At 44.3% G+C, this 24,684-nt stretch overlaps 1 protein-coding gene across 4 annotated transcripts in view; it reads left to right on the forward strand.

Moving 5' to 3' along the window:
- The first annotated feature begins 376 nt into the window (after window positions 1-376).
- Window positions 377-24,684, forward strand: part of Kiaa0895 (KIAA0895 ortholog) — a 30,083-nt gene continuing 5,775 nt past the window's right edge. Inside the window, exons 1-5 of one of the 4 annotated variants that reach the window (XM_005397759.2) lie at window positions 377-653; window positions 9,693-10,387; window positions 19,934-20,077; window positions 20,601-20,733; window positions 21,727-22,032. In XM_005397759.2, the coding sequence (XP_005397816.1) occupies window positions 629-653; window positions 9,693-10,387; window positions 19,934-20,077; window positions 20,601-20,733; window positions 21,727-22,032 (1,303 nt within the window). In that variant the 5' untranslated portion in view covers window positions 377-628. Of the gene's footprint in view, window positions 654-9,692; window positions 10,388-19,933; window positions 20,078-20,600; window positions 20,734-21,726; window positions 22,033-24,684 lie in introns of those variants that run through there. The other 3 variants (XM_013521242.1, XM_005397762.2, XM_013521243.1) reach the window with 3 other exon arrangements.

Consider the following 24,684-nt stretch of genomic DNA (forward strand, 5'->3'; position numbering starts at 1 on the left):
GTATAGAGAACAGTATGCTGGCGTGCCGTTTACTAGTGAATGCTTTTACACTAGTGAATGCCTTACAGCTTAATCTCAAATTGCAGTTTTCCGGCACCATGAAAGTTAACTGAACGGCAGAGGAAACTGGGTTTGCAATGCACAGCCACGGCTGAGTACCACAGGGTCAGTACGTCGTGCAGCCCGCGAGCCGCCAGCAAACATTTTTGGGGGGAATCCCTCACACCGCGAGAACCAGGCTGGTCCACGCTGTGTACGCCGGGAGTTGTAGTTCCCGTCTCTTCCCGCGAGCCGGGCTTCGGACGCACGAGCGCCCCCAGCGGCGCGCAGGCTCGGTGATGCGTTGCGTGCGTGACGGGGGGGGGGGGAGACGTTCCCTAGCAACGAGGGCAGCGGCGACGTCACGCCGGCGGGTGCTGAGTTCGGCCGCTGCGGTGGAGCAAGCGAGTTGCATCTTCCAGCGCCTGCGGGTGGAGGGAGTGCCGCTCACAGCCCAGTCTCCGCACTTCTCCGTCTGCCTCTGTCGGGGAGAGCAGCTCCGCCCCCCGCCACCGAGGTTTGGGCAGGGGGCTGTCCCGCTGGCCCTCGAACCGACAGAGCCCACCTCCCCCCTGGCCCTGGCAGGACCATGCTGGAGTCCATCCGCGTGACGGGTGAGTGCGGGGAGGGCAGGCCGAGGTGGCTGGGGTGACGGAGGTGGCCGGGTGACCGGAGGTGACGGGGGTAGCCAGGGTCCCGGCAGGATGCGGTCCGTGCCCGGAAAGCGCGGGACGCCACGCGGGGACGGGAGAACCGGCCCCCTTCTGTCACTTAGGGTCCGCGAGCTCCGCAGCGGGGTCTGGGGAGCGGACGTCCCGCAGGGTGTTAGCGCCTGTTCCGAAGCACAGGCGTGTGGCTGGCCGTTATAATTTTCCAGAATATTCAGACAAAAGCAGAGCTAAGCAGAAGAACGCCCCTCTCCACTCGAGTGTCTGCACCGCGTGCATGCGTGTGTGCGCTCTTAATCTCAAACACGGAGGACGTTTTAAGTGGATACCAAGAAGCATAAGGCTGGTTAGACCCCAGCTCTGAAAGCCTGCTTGTCTTTTATTACTTTTATGTAATTATGCATAGACATTAAAAAGTAGACATTAAAAATTCTTACATACTAGTAAAATAATCGACTAAAATGTTTTCCCATCATCCGATTCCTAACTAGAACGTTTGAGCAGGACAGGTTTCATGATGAAGAACAAGTTAAAGGGAGATACTTCATCCCCAAAGGAGTGTAAAATAAGGCTAGACTTTTTAACTTGAAGGCATCACAGTACCTAATAAACCATGCTTTCTACATTGAAAAGTGAAATTTTTCCTCAGTGAAAATGTTTATAATCTTAAAAATACACCGTTATTTGATATTCAGTGTTATAAAATATAGCGCTGATTCTGTGCAGTTGTGATGTTGATGTGATTTATCTCATTTCGATGTTGACAGGAAGCAGAGACAGTTCTAGGAGCTAAGATCTGAAGCAACTGACTTGCCATTAGATTTTTTCTTAAAAAATAGGCTTTGATGTAGATGCCACTCTTTGATCTTAAAACAGAACAAAAGTTAGTTTAAAAATGCCTTTCTTCTTTATGTCATGGGGCACTATTAACATTGGACAAGATAATTTGTCATAGATCTTTGTTGGATAATTCGACTTCCCCCCTCTCACCAGGTTGATGACTAAAAATTCTTCAGGTATTGCTAAGTGACCCATAAGGGATAAAATTGCCCTCTGTATTTCCACTAAGTGCTACTACCTTGTAGTAAAATGTAGTGACGTTCTATCACAATGCAAGTTATTGCCATGTTACTGTCCCCGCGCAAAAAAAAAAAATCAGTTGCCCAAAGTATAACAGTCATTGTGGAGAGAATACAATTAAAATAACCTTCATATTAGAGTGTAAGTATTCTCACAACTAGTCTGTAAGACAAAATAGATTTCCTGGTATTTCAGTACATATAATTGGAAGTTTGAAGAGAGATATAATACTTTATGAAATAGTATATACCCCCTCCTATTGACTCAATCCCTTTCTCATAATTTAATGGCAGTATACTTATCAATCATACTCAGCGTTGTATGCCCTGAGTTAGATAATTTGGCAGTGAATTTCTATAGTATAATAAAATTTAAATTGCCATTTTTTTTGAGATCGCGTCTCACTGGGTATTAAATTGCCATTTGAGACGGTTCTAGCCTCAAATTTATAGTCCCTTTACAGGCACACTTGTAATTCCAACTGTCTGGAAGGCTTATGGCAGGAAGGTCACAAGTTTAAGGAGAGTCTGGGCAGTTTAGCAAGACCCTGTCTCAAAAATTTAAAAAAAAAAGTTAAAAAGATGTGGGAATGTGACTCAGTGGTAGGCAGCTGTTGGCCTAGCATGTTCAAGGCCCTGGGTTCAATGCCCAGCACTGGAAAAATAAACAGAAAGAAACCTGAGTAGGTTATGTTTAAATAGTCTGCCTGTTTCCTTTATATAGTATTTACGTAGTTAAAATAATACTAGAGCCTTGTCCCCAGCATTTCACTGAAATACCAGGAAACTCAGTTTGGTCAACCTGACACCTTACGGTACTGTTTTAGCTGAAAACAAACCGTCCTCTTCTCTTGCTATTCACTGGTATTTTGGACACTCAGTTCTGGTTAGCAGACATACTGGATGGATGGTGGTTAAGAGTGCTGCTTGAAAGTGTGCCTTTTCTCAGCTTTTAAATAGCTATTAAAAGCGAACAAACTAGTTTTTTTATTTCAGGACTGAAGCAATGACTTAAGTGCTTTTGAAATCACTTCCTGTATAATTTTACCTATTTTCACTTAGTCATGATCTAATGTGATCTAAAACCTCCTGGTGGGACTGCTGATTAGAGGCGTACTGATTTTTTTTAAGTTTTTTTGAGAAAGGATCTCATTATGTAGCCCAGGCTGGCCTCGAACTCGTGGCAGTCCTCCTGTCTTCCCCTCCCAAGTGGTGGGATGACAGGCATGTGCTACCACAACAGGCTAGAGGAGTAATGAAATAAAGATGTATGTGCTATATATGCTTCAGTGGAATCAAATCAGAAAAGGTTTCCTTGCCCTCTTAGAGTCTTTTAAGAAAGTTCATTATATCAAAGCCACTAAAATGTTGATGGTGCACTGTAGAATTGATGACTTCATTAACATTAAAAACACCTTGGAAATACAAATTTAATGATTCTACTTACTCATTTACATTGTTCCTTAGATGTATCTATAGGAGCTAAATATAAGTCAATGGATAGTAATAATGATAGTAATAATAATAGTGATAGTAATAATGACAGTTACAAAGACTGCTTATTTGGGGTCAGCATTGTTTTCAGCATTACTTCCAAAATCTTCACATAACCCCAGGAGGTACGTTCAAGCCTAGCCCGGGAAGTTTAATGATTTAGTAAGATCCTGTCTCAAAAAAAAAGAAAATCTGCATGGAGATTCCTCAAGAAACTAAAACTAGAAATTCCAATCAACCCAGCTGTACACCTTCTAGGTATCTTCCCAGAAGACTTACAGACATCATTTTATAGTGATACATGCATACTCATGTTTATAGCAGCACAGCTAAAATATAGAAGCGGCCCATACGTTCATCAGCAGATGAATGGATAAAGAAAATGTATTTGTACACAACGAAATCCAACCTTGCCATAAAAAAGAATAAATTTGAGTCATTTGTGAGAAAATAGATGCCCCTTGAGAACATACTGCTAAGTGAAATAAAGCAGACACAGAAAGTTAAATATTGAGTGGTTTCTCTTATCTGAGAAACCCAAAATGTAAATAATTTAAAGAGCTAAATAAAAAGAGATGGTAGGAACAGGAGGGGTAGGCTTTGTGGAGATGGGAAGTGGGTCTGGGGAAGTGGGGAGAGGGTAGAGTTGGGGAAAGGGTAAGTAAAAAGGATGGTGATAAGATACGTATGTGTATATGTACCAGCTCCCCAAGGTTAATATAACTATATGTATCACAGCCATACACCAAGAAGAAAAGGGTTTTTGTTGTTTTGTTTTGTTTTGTTTTGTTTTTTTTGTCTTTTTGAGACAGGGTCTCACTATGCAGTTCAGGCTGGCTTTGAGCTCACTTTGTAGCCCAGGCTGATCTTGAACTCCCAAAGATCCTCCTGCCTCAGCCTCCAGAGTGCTGGCATTACAGGCCTGCGCCCCCACGCCCAGCAAGAAAAGTTTTTTACCTTTAAAATAATTTTTAAACAAGGACTGGGGATGGAGCTTAGGCCCCTAGGTTCAGTTCCCACTGTGTGCAGGGGACAAAACAAAACAAAAAACCCTTCCCTTCAGCCTTACTAATTGTTTCATTTTCTCATACCCTCCTGGGATGATTTTTTTCCCTCAGTCTCTGGGAAACCAAATTCTGGATCCCCTCTCTCAAGTCCTCTGACCCCTCAGATGCCTCTCTGGCCAGCTTCTTGCAAGCAGGGCAGAGCAGGCCAAAGTAGACAGCTGACGCTGCTGAGAAACAGTTTGTGACTCTGCCGCGGGGAGGCCCGCCCAGAACACATGAGAGTGCAGCGTGACAGTCCCTTCTCGGGAGAGAGGGCCGTGTCAGGAGGTCTGAGCAGAAGACAGCAGACACTTCCTGACCAAGTGCTGTTAGAGCGGCCTGGGCGGAGAGGCTGCATTTGGGGAGAAGGCGGAGTGTGTGGGATGGAGGGGGCCGAGCTGGAGGGGAGCGGTTCAGGGGCAGCGTTGTGAGCGATGAGGAGTCGGCCGTGAGTGACCTCCCAGGCCATGGTCGGGGGTTCCGTCTTCCCCCCAGTGGAAAGCCTTGGGAAAGTTAGTTTCTCCCCGATTCTCTGGGACTTGAGATGGGGCACAGTGCTGGGTCTGATCACATCCGTCACCGTGAAGCATTTCCAGAACACCCTGTGTGTTTCTAACCAGAGACCACACGCAGCCGCTTCTGAGCCCAGAGCAGCTCGCACCTTCTAAGACTGTTGCGCATAGGGTAGCACTGAAGTGTTCGCAGCTGGCCTGGGAGACTTCTAAGATCAAGTACACTCAAGTCACAGGCTCCTGAATGGCATTAGCCGTGCCCCTCTCTTTTCCGTCGCTGTTGAGGAACTGCACCAGGTGCTGTTGAATTAGAGGTGTGAGCGCTAATAGATTACCTGACAACGGAGACAAATTGTACAAGAGCTGTTCTTAAAAATACTGGGTTTTTAAACGTGCAATATTTGAATTGTAGTGCTGAAGATGTAGCTCAGTAGTAGAGCTCTGGCTTGGCATGTGCAAAGCCCTAGGTTTGATCCACAACACGGGGAAAAAGAAATTAAAGAGTCATTTATATATAGGGAAGTGTTCAAGTTTCAGCTTTATGAATAACCATTGCCCAGAACAAAACACAGCTTTTAGCGCTCAGTATGCACCGTGGTACTACCAGTTTATGACTCCTCATCGGTGACTGCTTTTTTCACTTCTGCTACCATAAATGAGTTTTGTTATTCCTGAACTCCACCTCAATAGGAATATGTGAATGGAATATATAATCCTTTGATCAGCGTGCTTTCCTGAACGTTGTGGGAGCAATCTCAGTATTTTTCATTGCAGTGTAGTATTCTATTGTGTTACTATACCACAACTTATTCACCCTTTCTGCTCTTACTATTTTTTTTTTTTTGGCGGGTGGTTTCCGGTACTGGGAATCAAACTCACCACCTTGCACTTGCCAGGCAGGTGCTGTGCCACTGAGCTAAATCCCCAGCCACCCTTTCTACTCTTGACTGACATTTTAAGTGCTCAAGTATTATCAGGATAATACTTGATAAAGTGTTATCTCCTCCAGGTATTATTTTGTTTTGGATTGTTTTTTCTTCTGTGTATAAACAAGCAACTGATTTTTTTGCGGGGGGGGGGGGATCTTTTTGAAACAGGGCCTCACTATGCAGTTCAGGCTGGCCTTGAGCTCACTTTGTAGCCCAGGCTGGTCTCGAACTCACGACAGTCCTCCTGCCTCAGCCTCCTGAGTGCTGGGATAACAGGCCTACGCCACCACGCCCGGCTCTACCAAGCAACTGATTGTTTGGTGGTGTAAATTTACCCCAGATTCTCAGGTTTCATAAGTATTAGTGAACCTTATGTTATTGTAGGCTGGGCAGGTAGCTCAGTGGTAGAGCCTATTTGTTTATTGGGTTTTTTTGAGACAGGGTCTTTCTGTGTAGTTTAGATGGGCCTTGAGCTCACTCTGTAGCTCACCCTGGCCTTAAACTAGAACTCACAGCGCCTGCCTGCCTCAGCTTCCTGAGTTCTCGGGTTATAGGAGTGTGGGTACTATACCTGATGGTACAGAACCTATTCCCCAGGGCCAAAAGACATTACCGAACCTTGGTCATTTCATAGGTCGTGATGCATTGAGCAGTATTTTTCCACAAGGCTTTGTTTCTGGTGACCTGCCATTCAGCCAGGGACCTGGCAGTCACGTGAAGCCTCACCCATCCCCAGGTGTGAGAGCCTAGGCTGAGTGCGCAGTGTTCCCTTCTCCCCATTGTTTGCGCTGCGGAGTGAATGGCAGAGGCACGAAGGATTAGGCTGATGTTACACAGAGGTCACTGACTGGGCTGCCGGGGACGCCAGGCTCCTGCTCTCCTTTCCGCCTGTTCTAGAAGCCTGTGAAGCTTCCATTGTACTCACCCGCTTGTGAGGAGACTGAGTACTAATTTTTATTTAGTAAAACGAGCTCCCCTTTTTTTCCTCAGCATCGGTAACCAGGTTGGGGTGAGCAAATTGATTTTAATGAATGGTTTGCTGATGGCTAAAGTGTTAAATTACATGGTGTTAACCTTTCATGTGAGAGATTATGATTTTTAATTGCCTTACAACTTCAGGAGAGATACTTCCTCCAAAGAAAAAAAATTTTCAAGGAGGAGGAGTTAGGGAACGGGGTGTTCTTTAATAAATTATGTAGACAACTGGAAATCTCATTAGCCTTGTATTATGTTCTTATGTATGAAAGGTCATTTAAAAAAAATAAACAGTAGTACTTAAAAGTATGAAAACAATACTTTATACAACCGAAGTATGATTAAAACTGAGAAGTTAGTTTCTGTCCATCTCGTCTGAGCTCACGAAGGACCACATGCCCCACCTTCCTGAGCTTCACAGAAGAGCGGGCATTTGGCAGGCTTGGTGCTGGAAACTGCGCAGCAGCAGATGGCCTCGAGGAGGCTGCTGAGCCTCTCGGTAGATGGTCGGCCGGACAGCCACGGGGAGAACGCTTCTGTCACATGCCCGCTGCCTCCCTCTCTCCTGGGGGGGCTACAGTAGGGGGCTTGGCCTTTTTAAAAATAATATCCTGAAGTATATAGATTGTTTGTCCTGGGTCAAAATTATGATTTTGGAAGTCACTGACGCTTTATAACAAAACAAAAGAACACAGTGAGATCAGCTCTATGGTCATAAAGTTAAGTGTTGAGAATCAAAGAAACCATTTTTGTATTGACTTTTTTTTTTTAAATTACAACAGATGTGTCATAAGCCAGCAAAGTCAGAATTCTTCAGAGTGATTTTATTTATTGGTTTTAATTTGGTGCAACTTCTCCATTTTCTTAAAAGAAGCTCAAAATGAGAAAGAACCTGGTTACCTCCCTTTACCTTTCTGGGCGCTCTGGTCCTTACCCTACTTCTCTAGGCTTAAGATACTGCAGTGTTCTTATCTCGTCCCCTTGCTCTTTCCCAATTAGTGTCCATTTCAGCGTTGCCCTCATTATCATCTCCTTTCCTAAATGTGTCCTTTCAGGAAAACTGGCGTTGTTGTTGGGCATTGGGGCTGCAGCCTGTGTCGTGGTGTCCCTGAGCTTGCTTGCCTTGCCAGTCTTTGCTGTCAGTTGGCAACGCTGACACCTGAAACTCCTGCGAAACCGGGACCTACCAGCCTGTGGTGAAAATTGTATCTGTCCTGTCATTTTTGGCTGATTGAATCTTTAACATACTTTGAATGGCTTCTGGGTACCACCCACCTTTAGCATGACACTGCAGGCTAACTCCTGCCTCTAAACTTGTACATACAAACCTATAGACACCGAATTCAAACTTCATATACTGTCCTAGAAAATGTAAGTGAACAAATTCTTTTTTTTTTTTTTTGGTTTTTCTCCGGTACCGGGAACCGAACTCACAACTTTGCGCTTGCCAGGCAGGCGCTTTGCCTCTGAGCTAAATCCCCAGCCCCTAATGAACAAATTCTTTAAAGTACTGGATTGTTGGAGTTCTTTTGGCTACTTGTGACCTAGTCTTCTTTCTTCATCCTAAACTCTGTGACTTCTGGGATTTAAAAACTATTGACTTGTTGGGGTGAGTCTTTATGCGCAAGACTCCTGTGAAGGATCTTTTGTGTCATCCCTGCCCTCTGCCCACGGTTGCCAGTAACCCTCTCCTAATGTGACAACCTGAACATCTCGATGTTGCCAAATGTCTCCAAGGGCTGAATCACCCTCAGCTCAGAACCAGGGGCTCAGGGTTTTTGTTGTGTTTCCACTTCTGCAGAGCTATTCTCATAGGAATACAGAATGGCTCCAGAACTGTAGACCCGGTTTTACCCAGAATGGTTGGAGATTGGTGTGTTTAGGTCACTGATCAATTACTGTATTCAGTCAACATTTATTGACAAGACTGTTGAGCTAGAGTCTAGTTCACACAGCTAGATTTAAACTGGATTTCAATTAGAAGTGAGTCTGAAAGCCCTTTGAGCCTCACCAGAAAGCCCCTCAGCAGGTGCTCTTCAGTGGCTCCCTATAGATGACTGTTGGTGTCTTGTTTTTTTCACCTTGAATCATATGCTAAGTGGTATTATTCATGAAAACATCATGTCCTTGCCTTGGTTTTGGAGTCAGATTAGAAGCTGGTTGTAGGCAGGAATGGTGTATTTATATAGATGTTTATTAGAGCTGTGTACAAATTAGTACATTCTATATATTTGTGAATAAAAGAATACAAATCACAAAAAGCAGTGTGTGAACATCAGTGCATGGGTGCGCCTTACTTGTTTAAAGTGCTTTTGAGCCCTACAGACTATGCTGCCCTCACCTTAACTTGCTACTTAATATATATATGCCATGGTAATAGTAATTATAATTTGCTTTTCAGTCTTGCCAAGAAAAAACTTTAAATTATAGTTTAGAGCTAATAGAATCAGCCAGTTATTGATACTGAAGGACATTAGAACACGCTTGAACACACACATGTCAACTGTTTAATCTTGAAAGTGACTTTTGAGGTAAGCAGGCTGCCTTTCTTCATAGTCTCAAATTTCAAAATCATACTATTAAAGTACCTTGGATTTTACTTGCCTATTATAACACTACTAAGAATGTATTTTTTCTGAAATTAACATTCTTTAGCAGTGTTTTCAGATTATTTAGTGTCATACCTCACATCTGTATTAGACTTTGATCATGTACATGGTTGGAAGCTCAGGATCTTTACAGAGAATTTAACATACACACAGTGGGGAAGAGGTGACAATGCCTAGCGTTAGCCAAGCAATACACCCATTCCTATTTAAATATCTTTTCTAAAGATTATTGCCAATTTATAAAGTTTACAAGGCTTCAGAATATTTTTCGTATAAAAGCAGTTTGCTTCACCTGGTATCTTTGTTATTTCTTTTGTTTTGATTTTGTTTATTTAACGCAGAAAAGCTTCACTGGCCTGAGCAAGAACTTGCTAAGAAGTCTGTTCTAAATGCAGAAGACTCACTGATCCTTGACAGCAAGAGAAGCCTTTCGCATTTGCCCTCTGGAGTACTAAAGGACATTTTCACAACGGGAACCAGTAGTTACAATGTCCTGCTGCAGAGCAAGGAGGAAAGAAAGCACCATGCACAAAAACAGCCTTGCTCCACCCACTCCAAACGATGTAGAAAGCCCAGCAAATGCCCTAGCTCTTCTCGTAGCAGAGACGCTCGCAGGACGAAAGCCCCAGTGCCTGTGGCAAGCACTGGTACTTGGTATTGCCTGGAGAGGCGGCCCGCTGTTTTTGTCACGAGCTCAGTGTCAAGTCCTGTAAAGTTTACCGGTGATATCTCTGTTACAGGGAACGGCATAGTCCTGCCACCCAAACCCAAAAGCAAGATCAAGTGGCGCCATTTCTCCGCTCTGCCAAAGCCCAAGCAGCAGCCTCAGCTGTCTAGAAGCTTTGAAAAGGCGGATGACTTTTCTGGGAAGAGATTTTGCATATTGACTGCTATAAAGCCTACCAACTTAGAGAAAGAAAAACTGAGATTCTTCAAATCGGACTATACCTACAACCCCCAATTTGAATATGCCAACCCGGCCCTGCCGAGTGTGTTAGCCAAGCACAGCAATGCGTCTGACCGATTTCTGAAGCAGGTAAAATGCCAGTAGTGACATTCCATTTTTATGTAGCTAAAACAATTTTCTACCATTTGAAGCACAAAAAACCTTTTTTTAAAAAATTGTCCTGTAATTTGTCCTGTAATTTATACGTTGTAATTCACTCCTACCCAGCTCGGGTAGCTATGTAACAAGAAGTCTCCAGATGAGTGATCTTGTCTATATGTGAACAACTTTGCTCTCATGAGAATCTATAATCTGTTGCATAACTCTGTGTGACAGGAAGTAGCCCTATTTGGAAGCGAGCTTCATAATCAGGTTTTAAGCTTTCATTCAGGAGTTACGAACTCTTGGCCTGTGATAAGCCCACAGATGGTTGTTGGGAGGCTTACACTATGTGTTTGTTTCCAAGTCAGTTTTTTAATGTGTAGGTGGAGCATGCAATCTCCGGTTCTCTCAAGCTGGCTCATCCCCAACTTACCAGTCTGTAGCAGTTTGAGGAGCCAGACTTGATTCTTGGCCATGAACTTGTTAATGCTTTGCTAAAATGGTTAACCATCATCTAGTATTTAAGTGCTCCTTTAAAGAAGAAAATGGGCTTGGGCTGTAACCTGCGGTAGAGTACTTGCCTAGCGTGAGCAAGGCCGTGGGTTCAAGCCCTAGCACCATAATAACCAAAGATATCTTTGGTACTAACAAATAATCACATGAATAAAAATATTTTCTAAATTGTTCAATTCACATTTAGCACATAGTGTTAGGGTTACAAGCCAAAACCTTATAAAAGTATTTGAGGAGAAATTGGCTAATGTTTGTCTTCAGGACATAGTGTTGTGATATTTGCAGTGATATCTGCACTTAGTTAAATTAATTTTGGGCAGGTGTTTGAAATACATGATCCTCAACTTGGCTTTGTCAGTGATCAGAACATCTGCTTATAAGACAGGTAAGCAAAATTACATGGTTTTATTCTTCAAGTGATATCTGTCCTCTTCAAGTGATACCTGTCCTCATTTTTGCTGATGATATAGTATAGTTCTTTCGTTGTATGGCCAGATGTATTGGCTCTTATGGCCAGAATTATTTGCTATTCGGTTTGGCGTTTTTTTTTGTTTGTTCGTTTTTGATTTTTGAGACAAGGTCTCACTGTGTAGTTCAGGCTGGCCTTAAACTTGCTGCACAGCCCAGGTTGGCCTTGAAGTCACAGAGATCCTCCTGCCTTAGCCTCCTGAGTTACTGGGATTACAGGTGTGTGCCATCATCTCCGGCTTGGCTTCCTTCTTTTTTTTGATAGAAAAAAATTTCACTGGAAATATAATACCTTCACTAGTAGAGTGTTATGACCTAAAAGTTCCCTAAGGCTCTTACAATTGTACGGTACTAGACGGCAAATAGTGTTTTATTTTTGCAGACTTTACATCGCCAAAACAATGAAGGGGAAGAAAAAGCAAGGCTTCTTTAAATAAATTGCACCTCTCCTTAGATAACATGATTTTCTCTTTTGGCAAATCATGAACCTTTCATACATATCCTGAAGTTAAAAGGTTTTTAGTATGTTCCATAGTAGCTTTGTGTCCTAGGTTGGAGAAGTGGGATCATTTCTTAACCTAATAGCTAGAGAGGTTTTTTCCAGATCAGATGGAAACATGCCCATCAGATTGTTTGTCCTTAGAAGGGAGAATGACCTTGATGCCTCATTGCAAGGCTTTGTTGATTTGACTTTGAAAGCTCACTGACCCGGCTGACCCGCACATTCTCAGGTTATCTTAGCAGGGTCTTTCCTATTTCCTTTGTCAGTGGTGAAAGAACAGTCTGCAGTGCTCAGCCATCTGAAAACATCTCAGCTTTCCTTTCCCTCCTGCCCTGCCCTGCCCTGCCCTGCCCTGCCCTGCCCTGCCCCCTGCCCCCTGCCCTACCCCGCCCCACCCCTGTCTCTGCAGAATGCAGAGGGGAGACCCCAGGCCGGAAGAAGTGGACTGCACATAATGGAGCCTTGTCATTCATTGAAGGCAGACTCAGTGTCTAGACCTATTTATTTCCTGGCTTTTCTCTATCTAGAAATACTTGGGTTTGTCTCTTTTTATTGCGATTTGACCCTAGTCTGCAGTTCATATTAAAGAAAACTGGATTCCTGGCCAAAATATCTGTGCTGCCTCCAGTCTCCCTTGCTATCCAGTCTCTCCCTTGCTATCCACTCTGCTGTCAGTGACTTTCTAAGGTGCATATCTGATCCTGTCACTTTTCTTTCTGAGGGTCTGCAGGGGTCCTTGTCATTCCAGCTAAAGTCCAGCATCCTCAGCATGGCCTTCAGGGCCTTTCACAAAGGCGGCTCTGTGCTCCCATGGTGCCTTGTGTTACATTTACCCTGCGACCATTTTTAAGTTTCTTGTTTCTTCATCACTAGATTGGCCTCCTTGGTATTAGTGCATTTTATTTATTTCAACTACTGCACAATTTCTAGCACAGTTCCCGGCCTTGAGTGACTCTTCCCAAGCTGCATTTCACTTTCTTTGGTTTTTCTGTGCTTTTGACAATATTACCCCCATTTGCCTGGGATACCCTCTATCTCCTCTAATCCCCTACTTCTTTTTTAGATGGTCCTTTATCTTTTTTAGATGGTCTTACAATAGTTCATAACTCCCTCAGAATATTACTATGTTATGTCTATGTCTGTGTCTGCCAGTCTAATAGCAGGACAGAGGCTTAACAATATGGAAAAGTAAATGACTGGTAGAAGGTAACCATGAAGGGGAACGAGTGAGGAGCCAGGTCAGTGACTGGTCCTTTTTGCTGCTGTGCTAGAAATATGTTGAACTACTTCATAAACTGCAGATCTGTGATTGACGGTCAGATTTCTCAATTTATGGCCTACAGTTAAGTTCAGGCTGCGTGCATCTTTTGTTTGGCTGATGTGGTGTTTTCTGAACACCAAGTGGAAAGGTGCTGCTCCGTCGTCCCTCCCAGGTACATTAGATCTGGTAGCTCCGCACCGTGGTTACTGCCCCCAGCTGAAGGTGTGGAGTCTGTGCCACTGCGACTGCGTGCTATAGGTTGGTGGCTGCAGTACTTCACATGCAGGCTATGATCTGGTGTCACACTGCAAATCTTTATAAACCTGATGTGCTACCAAGGAGCAGTAGCCCCCACTGAAAGCCTCCTTGAGTATTTGGAATTTTGATCTTGGTTCTAAGACTCTTATGGTGCCAGAATAGCAGGTCCCTGTTAACTGCAGTAACCATTCTCCAGCTGTTCTCAGGAACACTAAAAAAGGGGGGCCGTGGGATGAGAAAACACGGGGTGTTATGTGCATGCCCGAGATTCACCGCACAGCAGCATCATAAAGGCGGGCCCAGAGTCTTGACTTTATTTAATCTAGTATTTTCCAAATTGACTTGTTCATGAAAACTGTGAAAAATTATATAACATACCCACTTTCATCCAAGGAACAGTTTGTAAAACACTGGCTTAAAGAAAAGGACTATTTCATCTTCTGGAGGGGGTTCAGATTCTAGAATTCGCTGAAAAGCAAAGGAGTGAGGTATTGAGATTTTATGTTAATTTGCAAGGCAGAAAAAAATTACCTTGAATAAAAAGTTATAGGACAAGACAGTCAATTTAAAATCTAAAAACTAAGCAGGGCGTGGTGGCACATGCCTGTAATCCCAGCACCCTGGAGGCTGATGCAGGAGGATTGCCCTGAGTTCAGGGCCAGCCTTGGCTACATAGTGAGCTCAAGTCCAGCCTGAACTACATAGTAAGACCCTGTCTCAAAAAAACAAAAATTAAAAAGTGAAATCCCACATCTAAAACTTAAAAAAAAAAAAAGGATTAAGACTAGCCTGGGCAACTTAGTGAGACTCTTCCCAAAATTTAAAATTAAATACAAAGGGCTAGACAGAGCACCCCAGGTTCAGTCCTCAGTAACACACACACACACACACACACACACACACACAGTTAAAACTTAGCATTCTCCTGCCAAATTTACATACTGTACAGACCTATAGGAAATCGATTATAGAGCACATTCTCAGTACCCCTGTCCACCCTCATCTCATCCGTGCTGTGAGGTAAGCAAGACATGGATGGTCATCTCCACTTTACTGGGAAATACGCTACACCTAAGAAAATTAAAGTGGCGTCCCCACCATGATGCCTTCGGCACTTGCTGGCACCCTGATGTAAAACCAGGGCCTCTGGTATCTCATCTTCTGCAGCACCACGCCTGTGTCCCTGTCCACATGGAGAAATGGTTTTTCATTGAGGGAAAAATGGATTTGGCAAGGGAGATCGTTGTTAGCATGTGGCTGTTCTCATGATGGATGGCTCGTGATCGATGGTTGGATTTCCAAATGGCTAAATACTAAACAAATCCAGCAAGTAAACCAAAAGCAGATCACTTAGCAAAATAGTGAGACTTTTCAGAAAGTGTGTTATATCACCCAAAAAAATGCTAAAAAGCTCTTTGTAGAGAAATTTTTTATTTTATGGATTAATGGTTTAAATGTTGTGTGTTGCTTGCTTATTCTTCCTTTTTTGCAATAGTTTTTGTTGTTTTGTTTTGTTTGAGTCAGTGTCTCGCTTCATGTAGTGCAGGCTGGCCTTGAACTCACTGTGGTAGCCTAGGCTGGCTTCAAACTCACAGTGATCCTCCTGCCTCAGCCTCTTGGGTCCTGGGATTACAGGCCACCACTATACCCAGCTCTACTGAGATGTCACTCACATGATGTATACTTTAGCCATTTAAAGTGTAAAATTGAAGAGCTGGGTGTGGTGGTGCATGCCTGTAATCCCAACACTCGGGAGGCTGAGACAGGAGGATCCTTGCGAGTTCGAGGCCAGCCTGGGCTACAAAGTGAGCTCAAGGTCAGCCTGAATTGCATAGGGAGGCCCTGTCTCAAAAAGACCAAAAAAAAAAAAAAAAAAAAAAAGTGTAAAATTGAGTGGTTTTTACTATATTTCATTATGCAACCATCACTGCAAATTCCAGAAATTTCATCACCCCCAAAATAAATCTAGTACCCTTAGCAATCATTCCTCATTTTCACCAACCTCCCTGCCCTGGGCAAGCACAGTTTGCTTTCTGTGTATGGATTGACTTTGTTCTGGGTACTTGTTATGAATGGGATCGTGGAATATTTAGTCTTAGTGGTCCTTTGTGACTGGTGTCTTTCATTTATCATAACGTTTGTAAAGATTCGTCCAGGTTGTACACTTATCAGTACTTTTATTGCTAAATAGTATTCCGTATATGGATTCCATACATGGATTTTATGTATGTTTATTCATTGGCTGATAGATACTTGGTTGTTTCTATTTTGGGGCTATAATGAATCATACTGTGAAACTTGTGTACAAGTTTTTATGTGGACTTTGTTTGCAGTTACCTTGGGTCTACATCTAGTGGTGGATTTGCTGGCACACATGGCATCCTTGTTTTAACCTTTTCAGGAACTGCTAGACCGTTTCCCAAAGTGACCGCACCACTTTATGTCTCCCCAGCAGTATGATGATTCCAGGTTTCTCTACAACCTCATCAACTCTGGTTTTGTTTTTTTAGTCATCGTGGTGGAGGAGAGGTGGGATCTCATTGGGTTGTGTGCATCTCCTGGTGGCTAATGATATGGAGCCTCTTTTTTCATGTGCTTTTTGGCCATTGTGTCTCTTCTTTGGAGAACTGTCTGTTCAGAGACTTCCCCTATTTTTAATTGGGTTATTTGTGTTTTTATCGTGGAGTTGCAAGATTTCTTCATTCATTCTAGGTACAAGTCCCGTATCAGATGTGAGATCTGCAAATGCTTTCTTCTATTCTGTGAGCTGTGTGTTAGTCGGCTTCTGTTGCTGTGAGGAATAACCCAAGATAACTGAAGAGAGGCTCCTTGTTGCCTTCAGCACATTCTGGATCCCACCCTTAGTTTATTGATGGTATCCTTGAGAGTACAAAAGGCTTTAACCTTGGTAAAGTCCATCTTTTGTTGTTTGTGTTTTTGGTGCTGGGTCTGAGATGAGCCCTGGGCCTTTCCCAAGGTTGTGAGAGTGTGTAAATCTGCCTCTCTAAGAGTGCCTGTCTTGGTTACTTTTCTCTAGTTGTTGAAACAAAATACCCAGCACCTAAATTAAAGAGGGAAGGGTTTGGGGCTGGGGATTTAGCTCAGCGGCAAAGCGCCTGCCTGGCAAGCGCAAGGTCGTGAGTTCGGTTTCCGGTACCGTAGAAAAACCAAAAAACAAACAAACAAACAAACAAAAAGACGGAAGTGTGTATGTAGCTCACAGTTTTTGGAGGTTTCAGACCATACTCAGCGGGCTCCCAGGCAGAGTGGCCCAGGGCAGGGGCAACAGTTCATAGCAGAAAACAGGAAGAACAAAATGTGTGGGGAGGGGAGCCGAGCCTCTTTTCTTCCCTTATATTGTAAACAGGTTACCCCCACCCAGGGGGCAGGTGTCGCACTCACATCATCTCCCTGCCCTCCTCCTGCACAGGCTCAGGATGAATACAAAGTAAGGACTCTGGCCCCCTGCTGAGTCACACAGTTAACCTTCTAAACTTCTCAGATTAACACAGTGAACAACGTCCTAGAGCAGGAAGGGGCTGTCCTTTTCACTCCAGGATGTAGAACTGCTGAGTTACTTGGCTGCTGAGTTACTTGGCCGCGTCTCTAGACTCAAGTTGACACAACGTATCTGATAAACTATAGCAGTGCTGTAGGGTTAGCACCTTCCTGACTCTTGAGTGCCTCTTCCCAAATTGCATTTCACTTGCTTTGGCTTCCATGTGCTGTTGATGATATGATATTACTCCTTTTTGCCTGGAGTGCCCTCTATCTCCTCTAAACTTCAACTTTTTCTAGAATCTTACCACAGTTTACTTCTAGCTCCATTAAAGTATTACTACGTTATGTCTGTTTACATGTCATCTGCCAACCTGATGGTAGGAGGAGGACTTAGTTTCTAAAATATAGAACAGTAACGGTGACTGGTAGAAGGTGACCATGAAGCTGAATGAATGAGCAGCTAGATAAATGAATGGTCCTCTTTTCTGGTGTGCAAGAAATTTAGTAAAGCCTTTATCCATCCCTTTTCTTCACTGCATATTCTTTAGCATCATACACTACGTTGTGCAGTGTGCTTTTTCTGATTGGCACAAATGATGGTATAATGACGTAAAGTTCGACCTGAAATTTATTGCCTTTAAGAGTGTTACTGATGTGTAGCTGTGCAAAAACTTCATTCTCTTAAGTAGTGCAAACATTGATTCTTGGAGCCCTCACCCTTTTTCGAAATAGCACAAATGTATGCATCCTACAAAGAATTTAAAAATGTATGAAGACTGCAAATAACACATCAGTGCAGCCCATCACCCCCTTCCCAGATGTAAACATCTGCCTTGGGGTATCCTTCTCAGTCTTGAAAGTACCTTTTAAAGTTACTTTTTCAAAATTGGGATCATAGTAAAAGAGAAGAAAACAGTCAGTGAGATGATGACAGGGAGAGCACCTCAGAGAAGAAAAATAAATGGTGACATGCTTAATTTTAGTGTCGAGAATTACAGTGATGTCCTGCGCACTGTCACTTCCATCATGGTTCTGTGGCACTCACGAGGAAGTGAGGGAAGTAATGTGCAGGTATGTGGCATTTTGATAGGAAAATTACATTCTCTCCCTGCAGAAAATCTCCATTAATTTTATCCTTTCCTGACTTACTCTTTTTTTTTTCTTTTTTTGAGACAGGGTCTTGCTATGGAGTTCAGAGGCCCTGAGCTCACTTTGTAGTTGAGGCTGGTCTCGAACTCGCAACAATCCTCTTGCCTTAGCCTCCCGAGTGCTGGGATTACAGGCGTGCGCCACCACACCCAGCTCACCTGACTTACTCTTTCATCCATCATAACAAACAATACCTCTGATTTTTCTTAGTTCTCTAGACTGTTGCATATCTGCCACATTAAATAGTAACCACATAACTACATTTTCCTACTGTGTAAGCATATGCTGAGAAAAGATAATTTTCTCTGGAATTACTTTGCATAGAAAAAGCCTGGAAGCAGAAATTACAGTGAAAAAATTTTAACCTTTTTCAGATCTGTCAGTCCAGTCCAGAAGCTGTCCCTCTACTTTCTTCTGCGATGCTTAAGGCCACATTACCCACATTCTTTTCACAGTTCGATAAGTAGATGACTAGTGACCTTTAGTCTGTGTGTGTGTGTGTGTGTGTGTGTGTGTGTGTGTCTGTGTGTGTGTATGTGAGAGAGAGAGAGAGAGAGAGAGAGAGAGAGAGAGAGAGAGAGACATACCTCTGCTATTCTGCTAAAATGGGCTTTTAATTATTGCTTTTCATTATCCCCACTGTCTTAGGAATGAATCAGACTCAAGGGCATTCACACCTCATTTACCATTCTCTGGGGTCCTCCTCACATTTCCCTGTGTGTGACTCAGCCAGGGATTGAGTGAGCAAGAAGATTCTGACCGTATAGCATGAGGACAGAATGGGGCCAAAATCCTGCATTTGGGACCAGCTCCCACCCTGCTGGCGCTGCCGGCCCACACTGACTAGCAAGGCTTTTAGTAATAGTTTGGAAACAGAAATCATAAAATTAAAGTCACTGCTTGTTCTGCTAACTTTATGACACATGCCTACCTTATTAGTAATGTACATTTTTCTTTCTTTTCTTTTTTGTTAAGTAATGTACATTTTTCTAATGAGAATATATGTTGAATGATCATGACTCCCAATTGTGAGTTTTCCTGTAATTTTGACGGCAGGCTTGTTATTTACAGTGATAGTATCTGTAAAAAAAAAATAGTAATGTACCACTGATGGGATAGGAGGTGCAGCTTCATTTTATGTCCATGCGCTATGCTTGACAAAGGTGGACGAAATATTCTCAGCAAAACCTGGAAGTGGAGCCTCCTTCACAAGTGAGGGGTGCGGAGGCCGAGTGGCCAGTGTGGAGATCAGCTGGGGGGTAAGGAGCCAGGGCGTAAGGTCAGGGGGCCCGCCCTAGAGCTTGTGCCTTCACCTCCCCCAAGTCAGATAACATGTATGGGAGTTGCCCAGGTGTTTTGCAATTCATATGAGATATACTTGAATGTTCCAATTTCTGTTCCAAAAGACCTTTGGAGGGCAGTTTTCTTCCTCCTTTTGTTTCTCTTTCTTGGGGCTTTTCCATGTTTATGATGACTCGTCGTTTGTTACCAGTCGCCTTTGGTCTTCTGCTCCTCCCGTGCGTGTGTGGAGAGCAGAGTTTCAACCTTTGTATTCCTTTCTTGTGAAAATGTATAAAGAATGAGAAGTAGTTCTCCGGTCTGAAAGAAAGGTAAGTGTTCTCATGGGTCCTGAGACTGTGTTGTCTGCCAGAGATTAGCCCAGGAAAACAATGGTTTTAGAGATGGTCACAGAAGACTAATTGATTGTTTTATATGTTCTTAAATTTTTGAAGATTTTTTAAAAACCCAGCTGCTAACTAGTGTTCCTCACTCGCTGGGTACTTTGGTAATCAGTGAGACTGGAACAAGTCAGAGCTGGCTTGCCACTCATCTCAGAGTCCTGTGAAGCCCTCTACTGTCTCCCTCTCTCCTGCTTTTGCAGTCCGTCCGTATCATGGAACTGACTCTACAGAAGTACGGCAGCTACGAGAAATTCGAGCAGGCCACGGGCGGCAGCCTGCTGTCAAGGCCGCGCATCTGGAGCCACGTGCGGAAGTACATGACGAAGGAGGGCTGCCTGGGAGAGGTGCGGGCGTTGCGCCGCGTGCCCGAGCCCCCTTGCCTCGAATGGTTGTGTTGTTCCCTTCTGCTTCTGTCCTCTTGTACCAGCCATCCGTGTACAAACATGGGGTTACGTGGAGTCCGGTCTGAACCTTGCTGAGGAGGAGTGTTGCCTGGTGGCCGCTCCTGTTAGCGGCCCCATTGTTAGTGGTCAGTCTCAGGGACTTGCCACCGGCCACCAGCAGGACTCTGCCCCTGCGCGTTCTTTTGCCCCTGTAGCCAGGGACTACTTGAGAGACCCTGACAGTTCAGTTTTAGGTTTTCCGAATCTCCTCTGCCCAGCGTCTTCCTTCTCATCAGCAAAGGTTCTTGAGTCCAGAGACAGATAAAGGTGGCCGGCTGCACTCTCCCATGGCCCTGGTCTCTGGCAGAGTCAGGGTAGCCGTAGATAAAAGGCAGTGTTCACCCCTGGGCGCGTGGTTTTCTGTGACAGCATTTCCCCACCTTTCCTTTGTTTTCTACACACGTACTTTCCTCTCACCCCTTAGATTGTGGTGCATCTCACCGAAGACCTGCTGTCCCGAGCCTCGATGACGGTGGTCAACGGGTGTCCCACTCTGACTATCAACGTGGCCACTGCGCGCGAGCACTGGCTGGAGGGGATGCTGCGGCATGAGATAGGTGGGCATCTCCAGCCCCTGGCCACTTGGAATGGCAGGAGTTAGCCCAGGGTGGTGCTCTTAGCAGGAAGCATGTGGTTGGTAAGCAGTATTAGGACTAAAGATAATATACTTGGCCAGGTGTAGTTGTACACGCCTGTAATCCCAGTACTTGGGAAGCTGAGGCAGGAGGATTGCTGTGAGTTGAAGGCCAGCCTGTACTACATAGTAAAACCTTGTCTCAAAAAGATGAAAGAAAAACAGAGGGAAGGAGGAAGAGAAGGAAGGAAGGAAGGAAAGAAAGGAAAAAGAGGCAGGGAGGGAGAGAGGGAAGGAAGGAAAGAAAGGAGAGGAAAGAGAGAGAGAGAGAAAGAAAATGTTACTTATTTCAGATTCAATTTGTCAGGACACCATCCATCCATAGCTGTATTGAGCTTGGAAAGTCATTTCACTCCTCTGGATTTCAGCTCCCCCACCTTCAGCTGAGGGGGTTGAAATAAGTGTCTCTAAGATTCTTTTCAAACATCAAGGCCAAGTCTCCTCTCAAACAATACGGTTATAAAGGCCCTCTGGGCTTTCTGAAAGGACTGCACTCCGTTAGCCCCAGAGGCTTTAGGGCAAGTCATTTTCTACTTTGGATTTGTAGGCCAACATCAATTTAGAATTGTTGGTGGAATCTTTTCTATATTAGTTTTCTATTCGTATAACAAAAAACTGGAGTAATCAACTTCAAAGGAGAAAAGGTTGGTTTTGGCTCACATTTTGGGAGGGTTCAGTCCAGGATAGGTTGGCACACTATAACAGAAGTAAGCTCAAGGCCAAAAAGCCAAAGAGAGTAGAAGAGAAAGAGGCTGGGATCCCATTATCCCCTTGGAGGGCACATCCCAGTAACCTGGAGACCTCCTCTAGGCTTCACCTTAGTTTCCTCCACCTCCCAGGGGCACTGAGCTGGGGACCAAACCCTTCTGCCTTGGGGTGGAGCAGTTCTCACCCACATCCCTCCTCTTCTCTGCAGGCACACATTACTTGCGAGGTATCAACAACCTGCAGCAGCCGTGGAACAGTTGGACCGGCCGCAGAAAACACGAGCTAAAGCCCAACAACCCCACAGAGGAGGGCCTGGCGAGCATCCACAGCGTTCTGTTCAGAAAGGACCCCTTCCTATGGAGGGCCGCCCTCCTCTACTACACCGTATACCAGGCCAGCCACATGTCGTTCTGTGAACTCTTCAGAGACATTGGCAGATTTGTCAAGGACCCCAATACCCGATGGGATTACTGCGTACGAGCCAAGAGGGGCTGGACTGACACCTCCCAGCCAGGTGGGTGTCCCTGACCATGGTTCCTGGGTCACTGGCTAGGTAGCATGGGATGCAGGTCAGAATCTAACTGTAAAGTCTGAGGATTCAGTCATATGTGACAAGGGAAACCTTTGTTTTCCAAACCACTCTTTCTGAGCATTATTTTTGTACAGCTCATTTTGAAAATGTACAGGCTATAACATTCATATACCCTTCCTTTATCAAGATTCACCAGTTGTTGATGTGTAACTCACATGCCATGCAGTTCACCCATTTAAAATATAAAGTGCTATGCTTTTTAAGATATGACAGAGTTGTGCAAACATTGCCACCAATTGCAGGCTATTCTTAGCACCCCATTAGCAGTCATCTTTCATTTCCTCCCCTCTCCACCTCTCAGCAGCCACTTTTTCACTCTTAGTCTCCGTAGATTCACTTGTAATAGAAAGTTTAAGAATTTTTGTCAGTAGCCTAAAGATGTCAGATACTGCACAAATTTTTTGTTTTGCTTTTAACAAAATACATAAAAGAAGTCTCTGGTAGTTGTCTCAGTTCCTTCTCTCATCACTGAGACACAGGACCTGACACCCACAGCTGTAAGGAGGAGAGGTTTCTTATGGCTCACCGTTTCAGCCCAGAGTCAGCTGGCTTCAAGGCAGGGCGGCATGGCCGGGGGGCCTGGCGGGGAGGTGTGCTCTTGACAGGCAGGAAGCAGAGAACAATCAAGGGAGGAGGGAGGGAGACAGGCCCTTCCAGGCCATAGCTCCTGTAGTACTTTCTCATTGCTGGGACATGGTACCTGACACACACAAGTTAAGGGAGGAAAGGTTTATTTTGGCTCACAGTTCTGGAGGTTCCAGTCCACAGTTGGCTGGTTCCAAGGAAGGGAGGCATGGCAGAGGAAGTGCAGTCCATGGTGTGACAGGCAGGAAGCAGAGCACAGCTCACGGAAGAAGGAAGGATATACATAACGCCTCCTGGCCACACCCATGGTTACCTGCTCCTTCCCCCAGGCTTCCCCTCAATGTTATACCCAGCTATAAACCCTTCAGTGGACTGATCCACTGTCACACACCCATGATCCAGTCATCTCCCAGTGGCTCCACCTATGAGCACAAGAGGCTTTGGGAGGGCATCTGGATAGAAGCCAGAATAGCCCCAGTGACCCACCACCTCCCACCAGGCTTCACCTGGTATCTCATTCAGGTACACGCTCATCAGTGAGCTAATCCACTGGGGGACATCAACATACAAATCATAATTCCAGTATGAAACTTCTTGAAAATAAAAGCATAAAAATTAGGAGCTGTTTATTTAAAAATCATTTTGATTTTGAGATGAGTTCACTATATCCAAAAATGCCACCTGAAAGTATTTCTAAACTACTTATTTAGAGCTCGGAAACGCTCGGGCTGTGGTGGTTTTGTCACCAGCGCGGCCCACGTTAGCACGTTGTAGCCGGGGTGTAGCTGTGTGGACGTGTGGCTGTCCGAAAGTGGGGATCGGGCAAGACAGGAGAGAGGCCCTCTGTCCCCTGGTTTCATGTGTGCACAGCTGCCTCCAGGGTGGGTTCCTCATAAAGGGTCTGTCATTTTCTATCTCCTTTTTCAATCTCTTTGTTTTGTTTTTTTGTGTGTTTTGCATTAGTGGAGACTGAATCCAGGGCCTTCATACTGAACTATATCCCTAGCTCTTTTTGAAACATGTTCTCGCTAAGGCACTAAGTTGCCCAGGCTGGGCTCGAACTTGCGACCCTCCTGCTTCAGCTTCCCGAAGTGCTGGGATTACAGGCATGTGCCACCATGCCCAGCTCTAGTCTGTTTTAGTGCCCAGGGCTTGCCTGTTGCCCTTTATACCCCATGAAAGCATGCGACTTTTAGACTAGTCTTTTGCTTGACACACATTTTTTTTTTATGGAAAATTTCTTTTTTTTTAAGAGTCGGAATATTTATTGGAGATAGGAATGAGGGGATGTTGAGAGACAGGAAGGTCCTGATTGGGTTGCCATATTTTGGAAAATTTCAAATGTGTGTAAAAACAAGAACAATGAATAGGCTGAGCCTTCATTCATACATTATGTGATCTTAGTAACCATCAGTGTTACTGACTGGCTCATCTGTTCTTCGTGTTCCTGTTTCCCTATAGCATTATAAGAACAGCTTTGCCATCCTGACCATGGATACTGCAGTACGTATCTCTTGCTGATGGGACCAGAATTTTTCACAGTGCCCATGTTAGTAGCTTACCTAACAAAACTAATGATACCTGGCTCCATGTATGACTGTGTGGTACCACTCTAGTCCATTTAGTGCAGAGTAAAAGATTTTAAAAACAATTTATGTCAAAATGAGAAAAAGATTTCCATCATCTTTTTAAAAAATAGACTCTGATCTCTTAAGCTATTCCTATTTTTCATGGATTCCTATTTTTCTATTCCTAACTCTACATATTCTTTAAAATCCAGTTCTAAATCTTACTTTCATAGAGAAGAGCGGTATCAAAATAACCTAGATTCTTTCTAAGCCATAGCCTCTTCTTTTGAGGGCAGAGGTCTGTTATTATTTAACAACAACAGCAACAACAAAAACCTAAAAGACCAGGAAAGGAAACTTTGTAAAGTCTGTCTGCACATGGCCTTTGCTGAGACCTTAACTGCTCCAGAACTCTCCCATC

This window comes from Chinchilla lanigera, unplaced genomic scaffold, assembly GCF_000276665.1.
Source record: "Chinchilla lanigera isolate Chin_1 unplaced genomic scaffold, ChiLan1.0 scaffold00059, whole genome shotgun sequence".
NCBI classification, from domain to species: domain Eukaryota; kingdom Metazoa; phylum Chordata; class Mammalia; order Rodentia; family Chinchillidae; genus Chinchilla; species Chinchilla lanigera.